The 20,604-nt window shown below is 42.3% G+C and overlaps 1 protein-coding gene across 5 annotated transcripts in view; it reads right to left on the bottom strand.

The window, feature by feature from the left end:
* ctnnd2a (catenin (cadherin-associated protein), delta 2a) overlaps positions 1-20,604 on the bottom strand; it is a 142,207-nt gene that overhangs the window by 21,538 nt on the left and 100,065 nt on the right. For all 5 annotated transcript variants that reach the window (XM_057012103.1, XM_057012101.1, XM_057012102.1 and 2 more), the window contains 5 exons: positions 14,887-15,073; positions 9,846-9,963; positions 6,826-7,008; positions 4,600-4,773; positions 2,833-2,983 (listed from right to left, as the gene is read on the bottom strand). In XM_057012103.1, coding sequence (XP_056868083.1) covers positions 2,833-2,983; positions 4,600-4,773; positions 6,826-7,008; positions 9,846-9,963; positions 14,887-15,073 — 813 coding nt within the window. The remainder of the gene's footprint in view (positions 1-2,832; positions 2,984-4,599; positions 4,774-6,825; positions 7,009-9,845; positions 9,964-14,886; positions 15,074-20,604) is intronic.

Below are 20,604 nucleotides of genomic sequence, written 5' to 3'. Positions count from 1 at the left end.
AGCCTATAAAGGGGAACCTTTTGGTAACTGGTTGCCTCTCTGGCATTTGTAGCTCTGATTCCAATTCAAGCGTATCAAATTACCATCTGTAAGTAAATGGGGAAGAATTGTGCTGACAGACGTCGCGGCGTTGAATGGGGCTCATTTATTGCTACACAGGCATTATATTATGCAAATCATAACTATGAAGGAGGTGAAATCAGGAGAGAGACAAAAAGGCACTGACAAATGAGAAATGTGATTCTGGGCGACATCAATATGCCGCATAAATCACATTAGAGCGGGATTTGAACATAAGCGTACATATGGCTCTTTGGCAGCCTTGCTAGTGTTTCTCTCCTCTTTTTTCTGCTGGAATTCCTCAACCTCCTGAACGTCACTCATCCTCTTTCGCTTGTCTTGTCCATGTCCATGTCCGGTCAGGGAGTACTCCCTCTCTGGTTATTGCGTATGAGAGATGATGCTCGTCTCCGCTCGCCCTGCTGGAGCTCTCACGCAAACTACCGTTTCCCCCCACGGTGGCGCAGCTAAACCTACCGGCACTAACAACTTATGACACACTGCGGTGTGAGTTTTAATAGACTATTTGCTTTTCAGAAGGAGATGATTTGCTCTAGATGAGCCATGCAAGATGGCTATAATTGAGTGGAACTTTGATCTGACAAAGATCAGCGCACTTGTCTTTGGAGATGGAAACGAAGTGAAGAAAGCTTGTAAACACGCACCAAATGGAGTTTTTCTGGCTGATCTCACACTTCCTTTGTCGACACACATCAACTCACACCTTCACCCCACACTCAATTTCTGTAAAACTACACGTCTCATTTGTCTTTCGGCTGACTCAGCGAAGGTGATCTGGAAGTTGATTTCTCTTAACAAAGGGCAATCGTCTGTTGTTGAGGTTTTAATTGCTATCATCGACACACATTTTCAAATAATGTCTAGCCAGCTAAATGTGTCATTACGACCATCATCCTCTTGGGTGCAAAAATAAATGTTGGTAATGACCAAAGGAATCCCCGAGAAGGTTGCGAGGAAAGCAGAAGGTGGAAAGACCATCCGGCTGAGAGCCTCCAGCCCACTCTGCAGCTCAACGCAGCTTCCAACCGCTCTCAGCTCATTATTTTTGATTGAGGCCCATCTGTAAAGCCACACAAGTGTCTGACCGTACAAAACCTTTAACAGCTTCATAAAAAAATGCGAAGACCGAGACCGAGCCAGATTTGAAATGCTGCATTTTTTAGCATGTCAATAGCGTAGTTTCATGTATAAGCGAGGGTTAAAGGTAGAATATGAGTACGAGGCACGTCATGGTTTTAGATGAATTCCCAGTTTTAAGAGCATCCCACTAACCCTGCAGCCCCTCACTTCAAGCAGAATAAATAACATAGTTTTTAACCAGCTCAAGTCAAAAAAGGAATACTTAGCCAGAAAATGTTCTTCCACCTGTACCACTGAGGCCATGATGGCTTTGTGTGCACCAGTAAACATTACCAGTCTGCTTTATAATTCCTAGATTCCTGAGATGTTCTGCTAGCATCTTCCTGAGGATATTGGTCACAGGATCTCTGATAATCTGCAATAGCCCTCATAGTCTTCCGTCCCTGTTGCATGTTTTATTTTTCCATCCCACCAGTGCGATCCTGCTGGTGTCAGAAAGAACTGTTTGATGTGTTCATGCGGCCATATATGACTGAAGATAGACGGTTAAATCAGCTTGATTTATTTCATACATCTTGATGTAATTAGCTTACAAGCCAATGCACTCATCTTCCCTCAAAATGTAGACGCTCATTACACAATTAAGGCTTGTTTTCATGAGCATTGTCCATGATGGAAAAACAACCTAAACACAATAACAACAGACCATCTATTATCTAAATTAATTAGCCAAATGTGACTTATCTCTAGAGGAAAATCAAGGTCTGGTTATCTGGTCAGAACAATGTGCTGTAGTTAGAATGCTACAGAATTAGTATGGAGTAGGTTCTTTAAATGATTTCTTCTTAAAAAAATGTAATTTGTCACATTTAGCAAGAGTTTTAATGGCATCATAATCTAATCAAAGAATCGCAATCTGACAACACATATCTGCAGCTCATGTCTGAAGATAAATCTAAGGATTTGTTGTTTAACAGTGACTTTGACTGGAGTCAGCAATTTAAAACAGAGGAATAAAGAAAGATAGCTGCCATCCAGTCATTATGAGGTGATATTATTACACATGCAGTTGCAGAACAACCAAATAATTCTGTGCAGAGGCTTCAGTTATCCTCTAATCTGCTTCCGTGTCACAGCAAGACAATCACAGGCATTCCCAGTCACTTCTGTTACACCCCAGCGAAACCAAGTGATGCTCCGGGAGCCCTTCTCCTGAGACTGAGGGTAGTGGTGTTGCCATAGAAACCACTGAGCCCACACGGAAGCGCAGATAATCACAGATACCGGCAGTGATGGGATGATGTCACACTACTACACGCATCCTTACTTATATCTTTGTGAGGACTTATATACAAATAAAACATTACGGAGCTCCTCTGTAATATATTAGAATATTATTAATCCTGCATCAATCAATGAATCAATCAATGAATCAATCAATTACTCAATTAATCAGAAACCAACATTATTATTATTGGTTAACTAACTATTCCAACGAGCTCTGTCCTTGTATTGCATAAGAGCAGCCTTTGCATGTCCCAGTGTCGTGGCAACGAGAGAATGCAATTAGATTAGAGATAAACACTGGGTTCAGACATTTGCAAATGAATTAATGGGCTTGAACCTGACAGAGCAGCTGTCGGGCGAGCGATGGGTTTTATCAGCACTCACCAATAAGCTCCTTGTTTCTGATATCCAGGGCCATATTTCTGAGAGCTGTGGCCACAGCGCACACCACTTTATCGTTGTCTATCCTCAGTAGCTCCACGAGGATGGGAAGGCCTTTCTCTTTACGCACAGCGGCTCGGATGTAGACCGACCACTGAAAAACAAGGGGAAAAACAGGAAAAAGAGGGTTAAACAGCAGTTCTGGTCTGGAAGGTTTGCTGGAACTCGGGAGGGTTGCAGAAGTGGCCAAACTGGAGGGGTTGTAGTGCCCAACACACTGGGAGCTATGGTGCTGGCAACCATTTGTCCTGGTTAAGGTTCCTAGAGGTAAACGAGCTGAGACAAAACAATCTCTGGGGTACGACTGGGTTCAGACTGGAAACGGGGGCAAAGGTTGATCCTGCAGTGGGCTTCGTGCTCACAGGAGTCAGAGGAGTCTTTTATGGATCAGATGGCAAAACTGCTGCCGCCGCTCAGACGACCACTTCCGAGACAAGCTGTTCATCACGCTTTTGTGAAACCAGAAAAGCAGAGGTTGAATGGGACAACTTCTGGGTCAATATAAGAGCAACGGCGACATTAAAGTGACTCAAAAGTGATATACTGTAAGAGAGGCAATTACATGAATTTGACAGAAGAGCTTGGAGCCTGGAGATCACTTCACAGTCCCCTGATAACCATCAAAGTGTGCTTCAATGGACCACAAATGGCGAAAGTGGAACAGGGTGTTTGAATTGACGAGGAGTGCTGAAGAACATGCAGGACTTTAAAGTAATGTTTTTCTATATAGACACAAAGGGAAATATGTTCATTATTAATGGAAGTAATGAAGCCTTAGGGGGAAATATCCTACACCAACATCAATACGTGCAACTTGTCTCCTCCCATTATTGAGACCTGCTTTTCAAGGAAACAACTTTTGAACCCTGATTCACTCTTTCTCTACGTCTCTACCAACCTTTGTGCTCCCGAAACCAAAATTAGCTACAATAGCACTGCAAACATTCCTAGGATCACAGAACCGGAGCAAACATCACTGTCTTCACTCAGATTTCACATATAGAAAGCAATCAAACCTTTTGACTGAGCTCTTTTTAAAAGATTTCCATCAACTTTCCAATGAGGTTTTGTAATTCAAAGGTCATTCCGAGGCCATCACTGTAGGATTTCTGCCCTCCTCGAGGCTAAAGCTGGCCTTAGCATCACTTTATGATATGACCATGTGGCTACTATGTTATTATCATCCAGCTACCTTCAACAGTAATCTGCTGTTGAACCCTGGTCTCATCCCCTGAGGTGCTGAAGCTTGGAGCTTTGACAGAATTAAGGTTATTGTACCTTTGCTACACAATAAATTCCAACTAATAAAAGCCTTGAAAAATAGATTGTGTCATTTCAGCTGGCTGGATGCTTAACAAAATGATGCTATGTGATTTTCAAAACTGAAAGTGAATTTCAATTATCCTGATCAGGGATCAATAGAGATTTTTCCTGGACAGATTATGGCCTTCTCCTTTTTTCCCCCAGGAATGTGTGGTCTGCTAATTGCACAATAGCGGAACGTCTTGGCTGTGTGCCAGCTCTAAATAAATATCACATGGTTGTGGACCTGGAGCCATGACAGCACTGTGGCATTTGAAACAAAATCAGGCAGCGGAAACTAATCCTGCTCTGAAAAGGAAACAAAGCCAACTGAATTTGTGTCACTCAGGGTTTTTTATACGAAATTTGCTCCGATCACAGTTTATTGTTGAAGTAAAACAATATTACCTTCCAACTGCCTGCAGCCAGGTTCTGCAGAGCTCCTGCTGCCCCCTCCAGGGTGTCGGGATTGGAGCACTCTGACAGCAGGGTGAGGTAGGGCTTGACTATTGTTGGGTGCCACAGCATCTGAACCCCTTTGGGTGGATCCACAGTGTCTGGGAAGGGCCCCACGCCGTCCCACTGTGGAGGAAAAGAGACAGGTGAGACTGAGACTGACTCAGAAGCTGATGCTGGTCAGACCAGTGCAGGTGAGCCAAAATGAAAACCCCAGGGTGCTCGAAGCACAGAGTGATTTCATTTTTACCTTTTTAAAAAAAAAAAATTCCAGCCAGTGACACATCCAGACCTTTTAAAAATGAGTTTCCTCCTTTTTACATACGTAGCGTGTAGGAGGACATGGTAATGTGGGGAGTCTTGTGGGAATGAATGAACAGAAAAGAGATGTCTGCAGGGCCCTAAGAGAATGTTTGACTGCTAGATTTGCTTTGACAAATAAAGTTAAATCTCCGCTTTTTTCTCACCTGCTCCACAATCCCTTGATGTCTGAACCTTTATTTTGAGTGACATGCCTGCAGCTCTCCAAGCAGGCATGAAACCAAGTCTCTCCTCTCTCTCCTTCGGTTCTCTGGTTACCTCTTCTCCTTCCTCTCATTATTATCCTGACCTCTATTCTCTCTTAATTTTTCCTCTCTGTCTCTCCAGAGTTGTGCTTCACCTTTTCTTTAGTTTCCATTTGTTTCTCTGTGTTGTCTCATTCCATTTCCCTTCATCTTGCTTCCTCCCCACTGATGCCTCTAATGTGAACTTGGGTGCCTTTTGAGAAAGGTGCTGTCGAGCATGTGCATGTGTCTGCACACGTCAACATTTTTATCTTTTTAACTACTCTCAAATTAAAGCATCAAAGGCTTCTTATATCTTGAAGGAAAACAGGATGCACATTATTTTCACAAGAGATTACTTTATCTCTTCATTTTGCCTTGAGGACTCCTACGTTCTAAGTAGACTCTGAATAAATAAATTGATATTGAATGGATATTTAGCTTATAATTCTATATAATAAAAACTAATTTCATTCAGTCTGGGCTGCTTATGCAAACACATGCTCCAGCCACATCATTAATGAATGAATTAATTATTACACCACTTTGCATGTATACAAGTGGGAATGGGCCAATAACAGGGCAGGGTGGTTAAAGTGACAATGAACCCAATCAGTGGGACAGATCTCAATACAATAGGCCGTGTTTGGCCCGTGGTGGACTAAATGATCAGCCAATGGACCAGAACCCTACAATCCGCTGTTTCCTGTTGAATCTACATCGCAAAATATTCCAGCGGTTTTTCTGGCTAAAATGGTTCTGGCCTGAAACGAACTGATAGAAGGCCGACGACTTTAATACGTTCTTGTTTAAAGGATCTTGCCAGACAGCCGAATGCCAAATATTAAATTCCATTTCCTCAAGATGTTATGCCATCTTTGCTGAAGTATGATTTAACACATTAGAGCAGCAATTTGTCAGATGTTGAGTTTTATTTCTGGGTCATTAAATATAGATGCATTGGTGCGGTTAGTTAGGCTAGGCACCAAACCAGAACATCAGTATTTGAAGATGTGGGGAGGAGGCTCGGCGGCCCTCTTAGCAGAGTTGGATACTGAATATCTATTAGTTGGCCAGGAAGTAATCTAATCATGTGATGTAAGGCGGTAGAAACAAGTCAGAGAAGGCTTGACAACTTTACGTTGATGAAATATGATTAATATTTTTGTACTCTGAATAAATAATGGTTCATGTGTAGGTGCTGTAGTCAATGAACTGTTGGCATGGCCATTAGTTTCAAAAATACTTATGCTATTTGAGTATCATTGATGAGGACAAAACAATCTATCCCTTTTTCATATAAACCCTCAGATCCAGGCCAACAATCAGCAACATATGAGAAGCAATCAAAAGAAAACGAAGCTCCTCTTGGATAAAAGGAGTGGATGCTTTTCAACACAGCTTGCTGAATGTGACAGATGCTTCCACGACTCTCTCCGAGTTCTCCTTCATCACCAAAGCTGTTTCATTCCTTCATGCACCATGTGTCTAAACAGATCACTAATAAAAGCAGATTTATGTGCACGAGGTCACTGAACATGTTGATGATATCACAAAGTTGGGAATAATCTGATTTCACAACGGCCGGATCAGCACTTTTTAAATCATTACCTATCTCCATCCCACTCCTCACCTGATCTGCGCCCTTCTTTTTCTTTTTCTTCTTGCCCCAGCAGCCGGAACTCTCAGCGTCGCGCCCGTTGGTGTCACAAAGGAGGCTGTCCAGCTCCTCCAACCCCACCTGCTGCCCGTGTGATGTCTCGGCAGCCAGACGATAAGACAAGTTCCTGAGGATGCAAACGCAGTTCTCCACCGTCTGGGAAGGAAGAAGGAGGAGAAGGATATAAAAAAAGATGAATTGAAGGGATAAATTTGAAGTCATGTCCCGCCAAAAAATATTCAAAGTGCAATAAAGTTAGAGTGTGATAATTAAAACACCCACTTAGTCCATCAACCCCCCACCAATGAGCCAGACAGGGTGTGAGAGAAACAAAGGAAGGGATCTCAAAGGTATCTTGGCTCTGACTTTGAAATAAGGTTAGAAGTCACTCAGGTAAATGAGAAAAACATGACAAGTCCAATATTTTGTCTCACAGCCCATTAAACAACAAGTACAGAGGCAAACCCACTGAAGCCGCTTCTGAATGAGAGCAAAGTAATTATTATAGTTTATTGGCATCGTTGCTTTCAGTCGGTGTTTGAGTTGCATCCTTGTCTAACGTCTCTGGGAATCAGCAGAGTGGAAATGAACAACGGCATGTCATCAATCTTCTCTCCATCTGACCAGTGCTTTACACACACACAAAAAACCAAACACAAAAAACAGCAGAGTTTAATTGAACAGCCGGCCTGAAGAGATTGAACAAAGAAAACAACGTTTCGCTTCAGTGAACTGCGCTAATGTCTGAAATTCTATTGCCACAATGTGGCGTGAGGTTACAGTATGGCTGATATTTCATACTTCACTATTCTAATCTTTGCCCAAACACAGCAGACAGACAACAGTGTGCAAGTTAAGATGTTTCACAGGAAAAACTGCAAAAATCGCAAGAGAATCTGCAGCCATTTGTTAGGTCTCCATTTTAGCTCCAAAAATGTACATCGAGCTCTATGTTTTCTGTAGTGCTCAGAATTTTTTAAAGCTGTAATTAAGCACAATGAGCTCATTGTGGAGCTTCTAACTCCACAACGGCAGAGGGTATTATTATTATCATTATTATTATTTAGATTTAAAACACTTTGTGAAAATTCATAACAATCATCAGCAGAACTGACTGCTATTAAACAATAAAACTTGTTCTCTTGTGGTAGCTTAGCTAATGGCCAGCCTGTTTGTTTCAACAATTACTTTTACAAAACATTCAGTGAGATGTATATTTTAGGATGTTAATTGGTCTTTATAGTCTCAATAAGGCAGCAGCAGAACATTGATGTGCTTGTGGACCAAGAATATATGACAGGAAGTGCAAATTGAACATGTAGCTAAGGCTCCGCGCGGTTTTGCTCATCACCAGTTTCCGCGCTGCTGCTAACATCCATCACCTGCAGAATATGTTTAATGGGACAACTTTCAGGTAAACCACTTGCTGGTTCACCTGGAAGTGTCGACTAGTTCATTTAATGTGCCTCCTAATTTAAACTGTCAGTGCTTGCTGGTAAGCCCGCCAATCTGTCTTTGTTACTGTGGTGACAGCAGCCTCTGGTGACTGCAGGCGGGGGCAGAAGAGGAAGGGGGCGGGATGTTAAATAGTGATTAAGGACGGCCATTTAGAGAGGCGAGGAGACAGAGACCTTGAGAAATCAACCATCCCTGACACTGTTTATGTAGTATCGAGTGGCCTCCGCACACTCTCGCGAACACAACATGAACACCTCGTTGTGCACAAAAACGCAGCACGAACATAAACCCACTCAACTTTGTCCGCAGAGAGACCTAAAATGGCAGCGAGCAGCGCTGAAACTTCCTCGCCTCAAGAAATCTGCTTTCTTGAGTGTGTGGATAAAGGCTGATCACTTGTTGACCTCTCCTTCTCCCTCTCCTCTCCTCTCCTCTCCTCTCCTCTCCTCTCCTCTCTCTCCTCTCCTCTCTCCTCTCCTCTCCTCTCCTCTCCTCTCTCCTCTCCTCTCCTCTCCTCTCCTCTCTCTCCTCTCCTCTCCTCTCCTCTTCTCTTCTCTTCTCTCCTCTCTCTCCAGCCGGCCATCAGCAGGAGGGTCCCCCTACATGAGTCTGGTCCTGCTCAAGGTTTCTTCCTGTTAAAGGGGAGTTTTTCCTTGCCACTGTTGCTTGTCTGGGGTTCGGCCCTGGGATTCTGGAAAGTGCCTTGGAACGATTTTGATTGTAAAAGACGCTATATAAATAAAGATTGATTTGATTTGATTGTTAAAGTTTGTTTTTAATTGGTCATTGGGTAGCTCGGTCTGCAGGGGTGGGCTGGGAAGCACAGGGAGCACAGGAGGAGATACCAGGACATCCCAGAGCACCGCTGAGGTACCCTTGAGCAAGGTAGCGATCCACCTCATGCTCGCATAGGACCCTGGAAGAGCTGACAGCTCACCCATAGGTGGACCTGCCTTCACCCATATTGACTCAAGTACCCAACTCTCACAGAAGTGGCTGGAGCATACATTAACATATAGGACAAACAAACATACAGACTCACATTCACATCTAGAGTCAGTTTACAGTTGCCAGTTCACCTCACCCACAAATCCATGTCTTTGGAGGAAGGCCAGAATACTTGGACAGAACCCCCACAGACATGCCAATGCCACAAAGAAAAACCTCTTGTTTCCCACTGGGAGCAGCAATGTCAACCACTGTGCCAAGGTGTCGCCCTCTATTGATCATTTCAAGTATTACAATAATTAACCCAGTCATTAGATTGTCTGTTGGGAAAAAAACGTGCCCCAATAAGTAAAAAAAGAAATATTGAAATGTGAATAAACACACTCTTCTCATATTTCTATCTTTGTGAGAACACTAATAAACATACATTCCCTTTTTCCTTACCTTAACCATCCCAAATAATCCCCTAACCTGAACCCAGTTCTAACCTCAAATTTATAATGTTTTAAGCGTCAAAAAGCAAACATACGCACGCGCACGCACACGCACATACACACACACGCACACACACACACACACATACATACCTTGCTGTCAATCTCACTGCTTCCCAGAGATGTCTGAATGACAAAGAGCAGTGCATCTGTTAGGCCGTCACACTCTCTCATCCTCCGTCTTGCCTCCTCGCCTGCAGAGCTTACATTCCTGAAACACACACAAGACCGCGGTTAGTTTGCACATATGCGTGCCAAACAGTCAACAAACTGAGGAAACTATCTGGATGGTGGGGAGGGAAGATAAGAGAGCTGAAAAGATGTGGAAGAAGAAAAGAAGAGGGAGATATTGAGGAACCTGGCAGCTTTTCCAAAACCCAAACAGCCAAAAACATTCAAACTTTGGATGCATCTCAGCTTCTAATTCGAAGACTTGCTCCAGAATAAAACACTCTTGACTTTAGTCCAAAAGGTGGTGTACGGGGGCTTTCTGTTGATCCCTCAACACAACGCTGTCAGAACATTCTCGCGTTTAACATTTGTACCTTCGCCAGTGTGATGCGCAGAAATAATTAACTGTTTTAATAAATGAAGTGGAGACAGGAGTGGGTGGTGTGAGGGTAAATACGTGTGGCGTTCCACTGGGAGCACAGTGTCATGGAAACACCAGGACCAGATTACGAATCGCTGGCCTGAGCCAATGTAAAGAAATGTAAAACTGATCAGTCTTTTCTTTATTTAAACTTCAAAGCATCAATCTACTTCACTGTATATCCAACTTTGCCCCTAAATAAAAGACATGTGGGTGTATTATGGAATAAAATCTATCACTTTAGTTCAACTGTAGTTACAGCTTGATAAAAATCCCTTGACCATTTTAAACTTTCAAACACATCGAGCACATTTGAGCAGGGGCAAAATCTGTGGGTTGCACTTTTCTTTTCTTTTTTATGAAACCACAAAGGTGCACTTTGCTGTTGTTTTGTCAAGTAAGACAATATGCTAATGCTACCATGTGATCTATTAGGGCCCAGAGAAACAATACAACCAAAAGAATTTACAGCAACAGCCTTAAAAGGAACTTTTTTAATAAACTGAATTCATCTGAGTGTCATTAGTCTGCTCTGCACAACGCTCGTCTGGAAAATGAGTGTAAATGTCTGCCTGGAAAGGCAAAATGTCAAAAATATTGTAACAGTGAAACAAACAAAGACACAAAGAACAGGTTCATCCATCAGGCCAGCACAATAAGAAGATCACTGCTATTTTACTTCTGCAAGATGAGGTCAATCATTTATTATACAGATGAGAAAGAGCGAAGTGAGGACGACACAAGAACTCAATTAAAACTTCACGCTCATGGTTCTCCAACTCCAAGAGAAGGTCAAGCTATTTTCATTCGCTATGAATGCTAATGGGCAAACAAGCAGAAAGGGAAATCGGCTTAGCAGGAAACAATTTCAATTCATTTCTAAACCAGAGAACAGAAAAATCTTCAACCTTGATGAATGTTTGGCCTTAAACACAGGCTGTTTTTTTAAATTGTTTTATTACTTTATGGAATGTGAAAGTATTGACATGATGCTTTCTCTTTCATCTGAGGGTGTTGAGTGACTGCACCTGCAATACAAACACTAAACTGAGAGAGTTTATAAGAATTATACAACACTGTGACTCTAAGTAAGTTTTCATTGAGTCTTTCTAAATGAGGAGCTACTTCAGAACATCTCCTTGACAAAAGTTGACCTTGATATGATAAAGAGGAGTGACAGTGATTTGACACAGAAAGACTTCTATCCAGCGTTCTGATTTAACTGAGACTGAAATAAAAATCAATCTCCACCAGCATGACTTAGCTGGATGCAACTCACCTACCCTGCTAACTGCCTTCAAACCTCATTTCTGTGCTTTTCTGTGCTTGATATCGTAGAATAAACATTTATAGCTTCTTTCCTTCTTGTTACCATCTTCACCCGTTTATTATTAATTACAACAGTATGTAAGAGTAACAGTAATATCACAGAGTGGTTTCCTCACGTACAACTCATGAATACAATCATGTAATTACAAACATATAATCCAATGCCGCAGTCACGTCACATCATGCTGCTTAATTCTGTACTGTCCAAATGCCCAAACGTGGAAAAACCTGCACCCAGCTTCTCAATTCAATTAGGACAAATGTGTTAAGCACATCTTGTGCTTGTGTAAAAGTGTGACAATGTGAAGGTGTGTGTCTGGCGATGTGCTGGGGGCCTGTACACATATGCTTGTTAGCCTAGTAGGTCTTTAATGAAGCGTGGAATATTGTGCCTTTTTAAGCACGCCTTTCCTTCTGTGTTGACTAAAACGGTGAAGCCAGAATTTCTCAGGCAAGGATGAGTCTGCTAACTCTGGTCTCTTTCTGTGTGTCCTCTGGAACACAGCGAGATTTGTGGTATCACCAAATATATTCATTTGTGTTATTACTTAAATGTTATATTGGTAGTTACTGAAACATGCTGGGGTTCACTCGGAGAGAACAATTGGACTAAATATTTGTTTCTGATTTTTGTCTGAGTTATGTTTAACCATTTCCATGAACTTGTGCGCTTCTTAAGGCCATTGAAGGTAACAGCTGAGCTGTACCGCTGAAGGGGCTGAATTGGAAGGTTTGCTTTTCTTCATGTTGTCAGATGTTACTCTCCACTGGTTCAGCTGCCGGAGTCTTTCCTCGCTGTCACCACAGTAGAGAGAGAAAAAACCCCCGGACTGGTTGCCAGTTCAAAGGTGGGCTCCCATACTTCACCAACACCTACAGAAGTGTAGCCCACTGTGCCTTCATAGGTTTTATACCATGTTATTTCAAACCCGTTTACTGCTGACCTCAAATGGAGTCATGTCTGACTGTGTGTCAAAAACATAAACATAAGCAGTGTTCAAGCTGGAAAAAAGCACTTTTTCCCTGGCTTGGCTTTTGGCTGTAAACCAACAACCTGCAGGGAGGCAAACAGCCCCTGAACTGAGGATACTGAAACCCCTCCTTAGGAGACCATGTGTCTCACCCGATAAGATTGTGTGTGTCTGTGTGTAACTTCTAGCTACGTATACGTATTACATATATGGGTACAGTGGAGATGTTAAATCCTGCCTAACGATTAGATCCGATGCGCTATTATTAGCTTGCACACACACACACACACACACACACACACACACACCCAAACACCTTGGGGCCAGTTCCTTCCTAGAGGCGGCGTTCCACTGATTCACACCATCAAATTCGCAGGTACAAATAGGGACAGACCTGAATGTGTGCCCTTCAAGTCATGTACATGCCCTTTTTTGTACACAGACATAATCACGCAGAGCAGAGCAACAGGAGTAATGTGAGAGGGCTGATATTGAGCTGCAGCACTCAGAGGCTGAAGACTGCAGCTTCGTGTCATCGTAACCCCCCCGAACAGACAGAGAAGCACTAACACCATTATTCTCTGCATCCCCACCCTCCTGTCTGATGCTCCATTAGCAACTTCCCCTCATTGTTCATCCTTTCTACATTCTTCTCCTACATCTTCCCCACATTTTGCAAGCTCTTCCACTTCTATCCTGCCCTCCAGCTCCTCTTACAGCTCGAATGGTGTAACACGTTGTGGTGCGAATAGAGCATTGACGGCATTATTTGTCTTACAGCAGACTGGCAAACAAACACACTCGGTGATTGCGGAAGTAACACGTTTTGAGATAAAAGTAATGATTGAAACACCCAGCAGAGGCACAGTGAATACAGAGGAATGTCTAAACCAATAATTAATTAATAAATTAAATTACTAATAAATAATTTCAGTTCAAGACAGTTTCTGGTTGAGGACATTTAAGCCACTCTTCACTTTGAGAAATCTGAACAAAGGGAACTCCAAAATCTAACTTGGATATTTAGTGGAAGGCAATAAACGATTCATAATGCAAATAAACAGAATCAACAACAATTCCTGGATGAACCTGCTGCATTCAGGTCAAGTGACTTCCATTTAGCATAGCATAGCATGCCCTAAACTGTGCCAGCACCTTCAGGAACAACTTGTGACATGTAACTTGTAACATTTGAATCACTCTCTTAAGAAACTGTGGTGAGGATTAACGGCGAAACTGCTGGTGGCCAGTTAGGACCAGAGCTCAAACGGTGATGGTCAAGAGGACATGAAGGGATTTAACCCCCGTCGACTTGCTCAGGTGGCTGAGAAAGGAGACCTTGCAGCGCAGCGATGGGTATACAGTTGCTTTGGAATGATTTTTCCAAAAGTTGAATAAATCTCAGTTAATAATAATGAAGAACGCTCAAAGATCAGTCTGTAGGGGGCTGGGGTGAGAAGCAGAGGGCCCTTAATTCAAGCCCTGCTGTGGGAAAAAATTGGAAGGTGTTCTGGGAGCAGGGAGAGGTGCTAGGACATCCTCAGAGAGGTGCCCAGCTTCCTCTGAGCAAGGTATCCTATGTGCAGACCTCTTGACCCCGAAAGGGACAAAGAGGTCAAGTATATTGTTTTTTTGGGAGGTTAATGGCAGCAGAAATGCAGGTTGTCATGACTGACATTTTCATGTCGGCTCACAAACACATCGGATTAAAAAACCAACTCAGTTCAGCAAAGATTCATCATACCTGACTGAATTTTATAACAAGCATGGCAATCTCCAAAGCAGCAAGTTGGCCTTCATTATTTCAAGCTGGAACAATTAAGGGACTCATTTTGTCAGTACAGGGCACTAAAATGTGATGCCTTTACACACAAAAAACTCATTTAATTGGAGGAGTTGCTATGGTTACCGCCACACGTTCAGATAGGGAAGGAGTCAATGAGCGAGACAAACAGGTTGTTTTATTTAGTTTTTGAGTATATTCTGCACCATCAGACAGGATTCTAAAAGGATGAGATTCATTCACTCATTTATGCAGCCTAAATATGGCCGCATGAATCACACTTCTCTACATGTGCGGCTGGTACATCGGGTATTTTAATGAAGTGGGGGTGAACTGTGCACACAGCTGCCGTAGGTCAGGGAGGAAATCAATAATAAAATCTATGCAGACCTTCTGCTGAGGGACAAAAAAGAGGATGCAAACATGCTGTAGGTAATCTAGCCGGCGTGTAGGTGTTACCTGAGGCAGCCCGTTGCATTGCGGAGCACTTGGGACGTATGGAGGTGGACTTTGCGATCCTCATGGTGATTGGGGGAGGAGTCCCAGTTAGACTGGGGTATGATGACACTGTTGGTCAGAACGGCCAGGGCATCCTGGATGATTGGCATCTTCAGGGCATCACATGAAGACAGGTTCCACAACACGCCTACAAACACACAAACAAACCAAAACAGAGGATCATTTTATTCGTTTTGAGTTGTGAAATTTTTTAATCTAAAAAGTAGCAAAGGAATTTCATGAATCCATTGACTGAGGTTGGTCTAATTAAAAAATAATTTCCCCATTTGAAAACAAAAACATTTTTTAAACAGTTCTCATTAATTCTAAAACATTATATTTGCATTCTGAATGAGCACATTTGATTATACACCACAATTAAGAATAAGAAATAAACACCAGGGGAACATATCTATACCAAATAGAACATCTATTTAAGCAAGAATAAAGGCTGTGTTTGCTGGGATCAGGACATAGAAATGGTACAAATCATGACTGATTTCTATGTAATGTGTTTGGGTCCTTGATGATGATGACTTTCTTCCATCCAGCTCACTTGAGCTCAGATTGTTATACCTGTGTATACCAAATGTGTCCATAGAGCACAGATATGAATCTGTCTTTGTCTGCATTTATTCTACTTCCTTATTCTTATATTTTCCTAAATTTGCCATTGCAACATGGGTCAAGTGGGCTGTATGTTCTCTGCTATAAGCCATAAACATGCACATTAGGTCAAGTGGGGACTAATTTGCCCCTGGATGAGAGTGCTTCACTAATGGGTTTGACCCTGATCAGGAATAAATGGCGGTTAGGAGTAAATGGGTGCTAACTGATCATGAAAACGATACTTCAATTCTGGCAGCAAATTCAAAAAACAACCTAAATCCATTTTCTCCCCTCTCAAAGCTCACATCCACTCCATTGATAACTGTAATATTGTTGGAAATTACTGCATTTTGGTTCAGACAGAGACCCAGTTCGTTAAATGTTGCATCATATACCGTATATGTATCTCACACACACACACGCACACACACACACACATAAAGTGGACTAAGTATGGACTGGAGGTCCCAGGGTCCAGGTGGGGGACACCCCCGAAAGTGCTGGAGAACAAGCAGGCCAAGATCCCAACTTACAGATCCAGACTGACAAAATGGTGGTGGCCAACCAGCCTGACATAGTGATGGTGGATAAACACCAGAAGACAGTGGTGGGGATAGATGTAGCAATCCCAAGTGATAGCAACATCAGGAAGAAGGAACATGAGAAGCTGGAGAAGTACCAAGGGCTGAAGGAGGAGATGGAGAGAATGTGGGGCATGAAGGCAACAGTGGTCCCAGTAGAGATTGGGACACTAGGGGCAGTAACACCCAAGCTGAGTAGATGGCTCCAACAGATACCAGGAACCACATCAGAGACTCTGTCCAGAAGAGCGCAGTACTAGGAACAGCTAAGATTCTGTGCAGAACCCTCAGACTCCCAGGCCTCTGGTAGAGGACCCGAGTCTGAAGGAAGGAAGGAGGCACCACCCAGGAGGGCGAGGAAGAGATTTTCTTTTTTAAATGTATGGCACAGATGGCCGGAAGCACAAACTGATGACTCAGCAAAAAAACCTGCAGATTAGCAGGCACAACGATCATTTCAAAGACATACAAACACATTATGGTGAAACAAACACACACAAACACAGAATACTTGATGCTTTCTTACAGATCAATCATCGCTACACACACATGCTCACACACTTTATGATACTACATATTTTAGATCTTATAATTTGTTCCTCCAGATTGACATTGTCATCAACATCAAGGGTGTGAATGAAAAGATAACAATCAGAATTAGTCTCCAGGAATGAGATAGAAGTGTGAAACAGTGTGTGAAATAGATTAAAGATAGAAACAGAACAAGTAGGGAAAGTTGAAGGCTTGTGGAGGCAGGAACAGTCGGACACTCCAGGCAGGCAACAAGTGTTGTTTAGGCTATAAAAAGCTGCAGTGCTAAGGGTCAGTGTCTCGCACAGATTTGATGTCAGGCTCCACATGCTGCCCGTCTTACCAACCACACAATATGGTAATCTGGTCAAGACTGTCGGGGTCGGGGATGATTGCAACAACCAAATTTAGCTTGTAGCCTTGTTAGCTGTGAATGAAGCCCAATGGAAATTCCTAATCAACGGAACTTAGAAACAAGAGTCTGACAAGGAACTATATATGTTGTTTCCTGCCTCCACCCATGCCTCTTTTCTCTCCTCTCTCCGGTGTTTTCCACGGTCAAGATGTTTCATCCAGGCAAACACAGGGCAACACCTGTGCCTCTCCCGCTGTTTGTCCTTTGTTACTCCGTCTATTTTTCGCCGGCGCATGATTGCAATCAAGTCAGAGCAGTGTTGCCTGGGATGAGCTGACAAGTGCCTTTCTGCCAGATTACAAAATGGCGATGAACGTGCCAACATTCTAAGAAAAAAATGTTGTGCTGTGTCTTCTAGAGAAACCTTCTGAATGACGCAAAGTTCTGTGGTATTTCCTGGGATATGAAGACTGTGACCCCAAACCCAAGGCCTAAACTGACTGAACCACACACACTGAGGGGTACGACAACAGACAATGACATCATGTTATAGCATGTGTGCCTTTGCTTCTGTCTCCCTGTCTTTATTATATTTCCTCCCTCCGACTAGTTCCCTGAAGATATTTGACAGACACTTTTCTAGGACCTGGGTGGTTTGGGGAAAGGAAGAGATGATTTCATGAATTCATAAATAAATGAGTCTCTGGCTTGTAAGGGGAGCATGAGGCCTGTTAGGCCTCAAGTGCTGATGTTTTATTAAACAGTCTTTATCCGCGTGACTCTGTGAATTCGTTAGCGGTGGGGTTAGAACCTCATGAAGAGTAAAGCCAAAGATGACAAATTATATTGCATATTTGTCTGCCAAACGCTCCTAAAATTGGGGTTGAGTAAAGTGACACCTGGCAGCCGCTTAACAAATGATGACACAACCTCTGTGTCGCACAAATGCAAAAGGCATTAGGTAAACAGTTATCAGCACTGGTTTCCACCGCTGACGCTGGATTACCAGTGTGTTTCCATACTACAGCGAATGAAGGAGGCAGCTTCAAAGCAGCAACAAAGTCATGCACCCCGGTGAAAGAATCCTGTTTTCCCACAGGATATTCTGTAATGACTTTGATGGAACACTGTCCTCAAGCATTTCAGGATGGGTACAAGCTTTTGGCAGGTAGTCGGAGGATGGGGAGGACTTATCCAGACAAGTGATCCGTGCCTTGGAGGAAAGAAAACCACAGGGAACAAAAAAAATGAAGATTTGAATGCTTTATCTTGTTTCAGTTGGTAGAAATTGGGAATTCTTTCTCTCTTTTTGTGTGTATGTGTGTACAGACAGACAGACAGCCAGACAGCCAGACAGCCAGACAGCCAGACAGATAGATAGATAGTGTGTGTGTGTGTGTGTGTGTGTGTGTGTGTGTGTGTGTGTGTGTGTGTTGCTTTGTGTGGGATGGTCTCCTGGAACGGTGATGTCTGGAAACTTAGAATAAACTTTAACACATTTAAAAGTTTAACACATGAATTTGTGATTACTATAGATTTTAGACAGGAACCTATGAAGCTTTGTGGAAAACTGCACTGTACTGCAGCTTTACCAAGGAATGCTAATTATTATAGATAGATAGATAGATAGATAGATAGATAGATAGATAGATAGATAGATAGATAGATAGATAGATAGATAGATAGATAGATAGATAGATAGATAGATAGATAGATAGATAGATAGATAGATATGTGTTGGTGACCTCAAGGTTTTCTCCTGTTGAATTTTTGCCCCTTGGGGGGTTGCGCTCTGGACTATAACAGAAAGTACATAAAGAAATTCAAAATAATGCATAGAGTATTGATTAGCATGTCACCCCTGCCCAGTTGTCAAATGCTGGAGCACAGGTTTAATCATGATGGTATTAAAATGCCAAACGTGCCTTTACACAGGGGATTTCCGTGCAGATAAGGTGTGTATTCCTGGGCATGGGGCAAAATTAAGATAGTGTAAATCTGTGAGTCATGTTTATGCCAACAATGTCTGGTTCACTTCAAACTCTGCAGGTGTTAATTTCTCAGAATCGTGTTGTCTTCCTGAACAATTATTTCACCTCACCATCACTATAAACCCAAAACTTGGAAAACCTGTTATTGTTTAGCTTGTTACAGGGAATGAGAGATGGGAACTAAAGAACTTTAGCTTGCTCACTTTCCAACAGCATAGATGCATCGCTGGTTGGAGATATCCCAAGTAGGACCTGATTTTAATTAATATGGTCAGTTTTTGAGTGTAATAAAATAGACCAAGTAATGAGATTTGATTATAAAGTACCAGCACAGTATAGCTGAGGAGTGTTTAATTGTGCTAATGAACCATTATTTTTACTCTGTTGCAATTTTCTAGCACTATTCTGAAAAAAAAAACCAGGAGGAACAGCTTCTCATTTGTGATATTTATAAGTTGCTTAATAAAAATTGAGAGGTTGTAATTTGGATAGACTCGTCAGCTGAGTTAAAAAAAAAAACAATCACATTATTATCAATGTTATCATCTTTTCTTCATGGAGTTCTATTTGTTGAGACAAAACCTTTTAGTATTATTTTAAAAGAGGAAATTCAATTCAAAGTATGGAAAATGTCAATGCAGTGGAAAAAGATTTGGGCAACATCTGTTTGTAGTGAAAAAAAAAACAGTTAAAACACATGCCTAATTGAATAAACAAGTAATTACACACTGGAATTCAGTGGCGAATTACAGCTCCAGCAGGGTGTTCTGAGGCAAATGAAGATAGACTTGAAAATATGACTGCAATGGCATGAAAGCAGTGGAAATGTGGAGTTGTAGGCTAAGTAGCATCGTAAACAGACAAGACAGCAGAGCCATGCATGACACTGATTCACTGAGCCAGCAGCAGGAAGCTCAGAGGGAGAAGGGAAATGACAGGAAGAGTCATTTTCCAGCGCTTGCATGTGTCTGAGTGCGTTTGTCCAAGAAGGCATGACACACTGTGTCTGTCTTGCTTTACTGTATTAGTTAATCTTCTTAAGGGTTACTCACCCCCCAAAAAACCTACACCGCATCGAAAAGTTGCATTTTCATCTAGTTTTATTCGGCGACACTGTGGTGTTAGGCGTAGCAGCTGTCTCCTTGATGCACTCCTCGACCGAATAAAAACAAAGCAGCGGGAGTCCACGTTCCGGGCATGGTGGAAATGAGCGCCTCTCTGCTTTCAAGTCAACCTTCCATCAAATTCCTGTTTGTTTGTTTTTTCCTTTTAATTTGTTATTTAGAGTTTCCTCTCTTCTGTGCAACCTTTTTAATCTTGCAGCTTACCATCCTTTCACTGTCCACCTTCCTGTGTTCTTCCGTCTTTATTTGCCGGCACGCCATTCCTCTTTCTGAGCCGTGTTTTTTTGCAATGATTTCACAGTGAAAACGTTCATAAATACATACATTTTACTCCTACTTCAAGTTATGTCCATGTAAAGAGCTGCAGTGCAACATGAACAATAGTTCTTTTGTCTGTGGAGTCTTTGAGTATGAATGTGTTTTCTCACCGATGACCTTTGCCCTCCAGTTGAAACCATGGTGACATTTAGGACAACTTATTCAGATCC

The sequence above is a fragment of the Takifugu flavidus genome, chromosome 17, assembly GCF_003711565.1.
Source record: "Takifugu flavidus isolate HTHZ2018 chromosome 17, ASM371156v2, whole genome shotgun sequence".
Lineage (NCBI taxonomy): Eukaryota > Metazoa > Chordata > Actinopteri > Tetraodontiformes > Tetraodontidae > Takifugu > Takifugu flavidus.
This window is presented reverse-complemented; position numbering and strand designations above follow the sequence as displayed.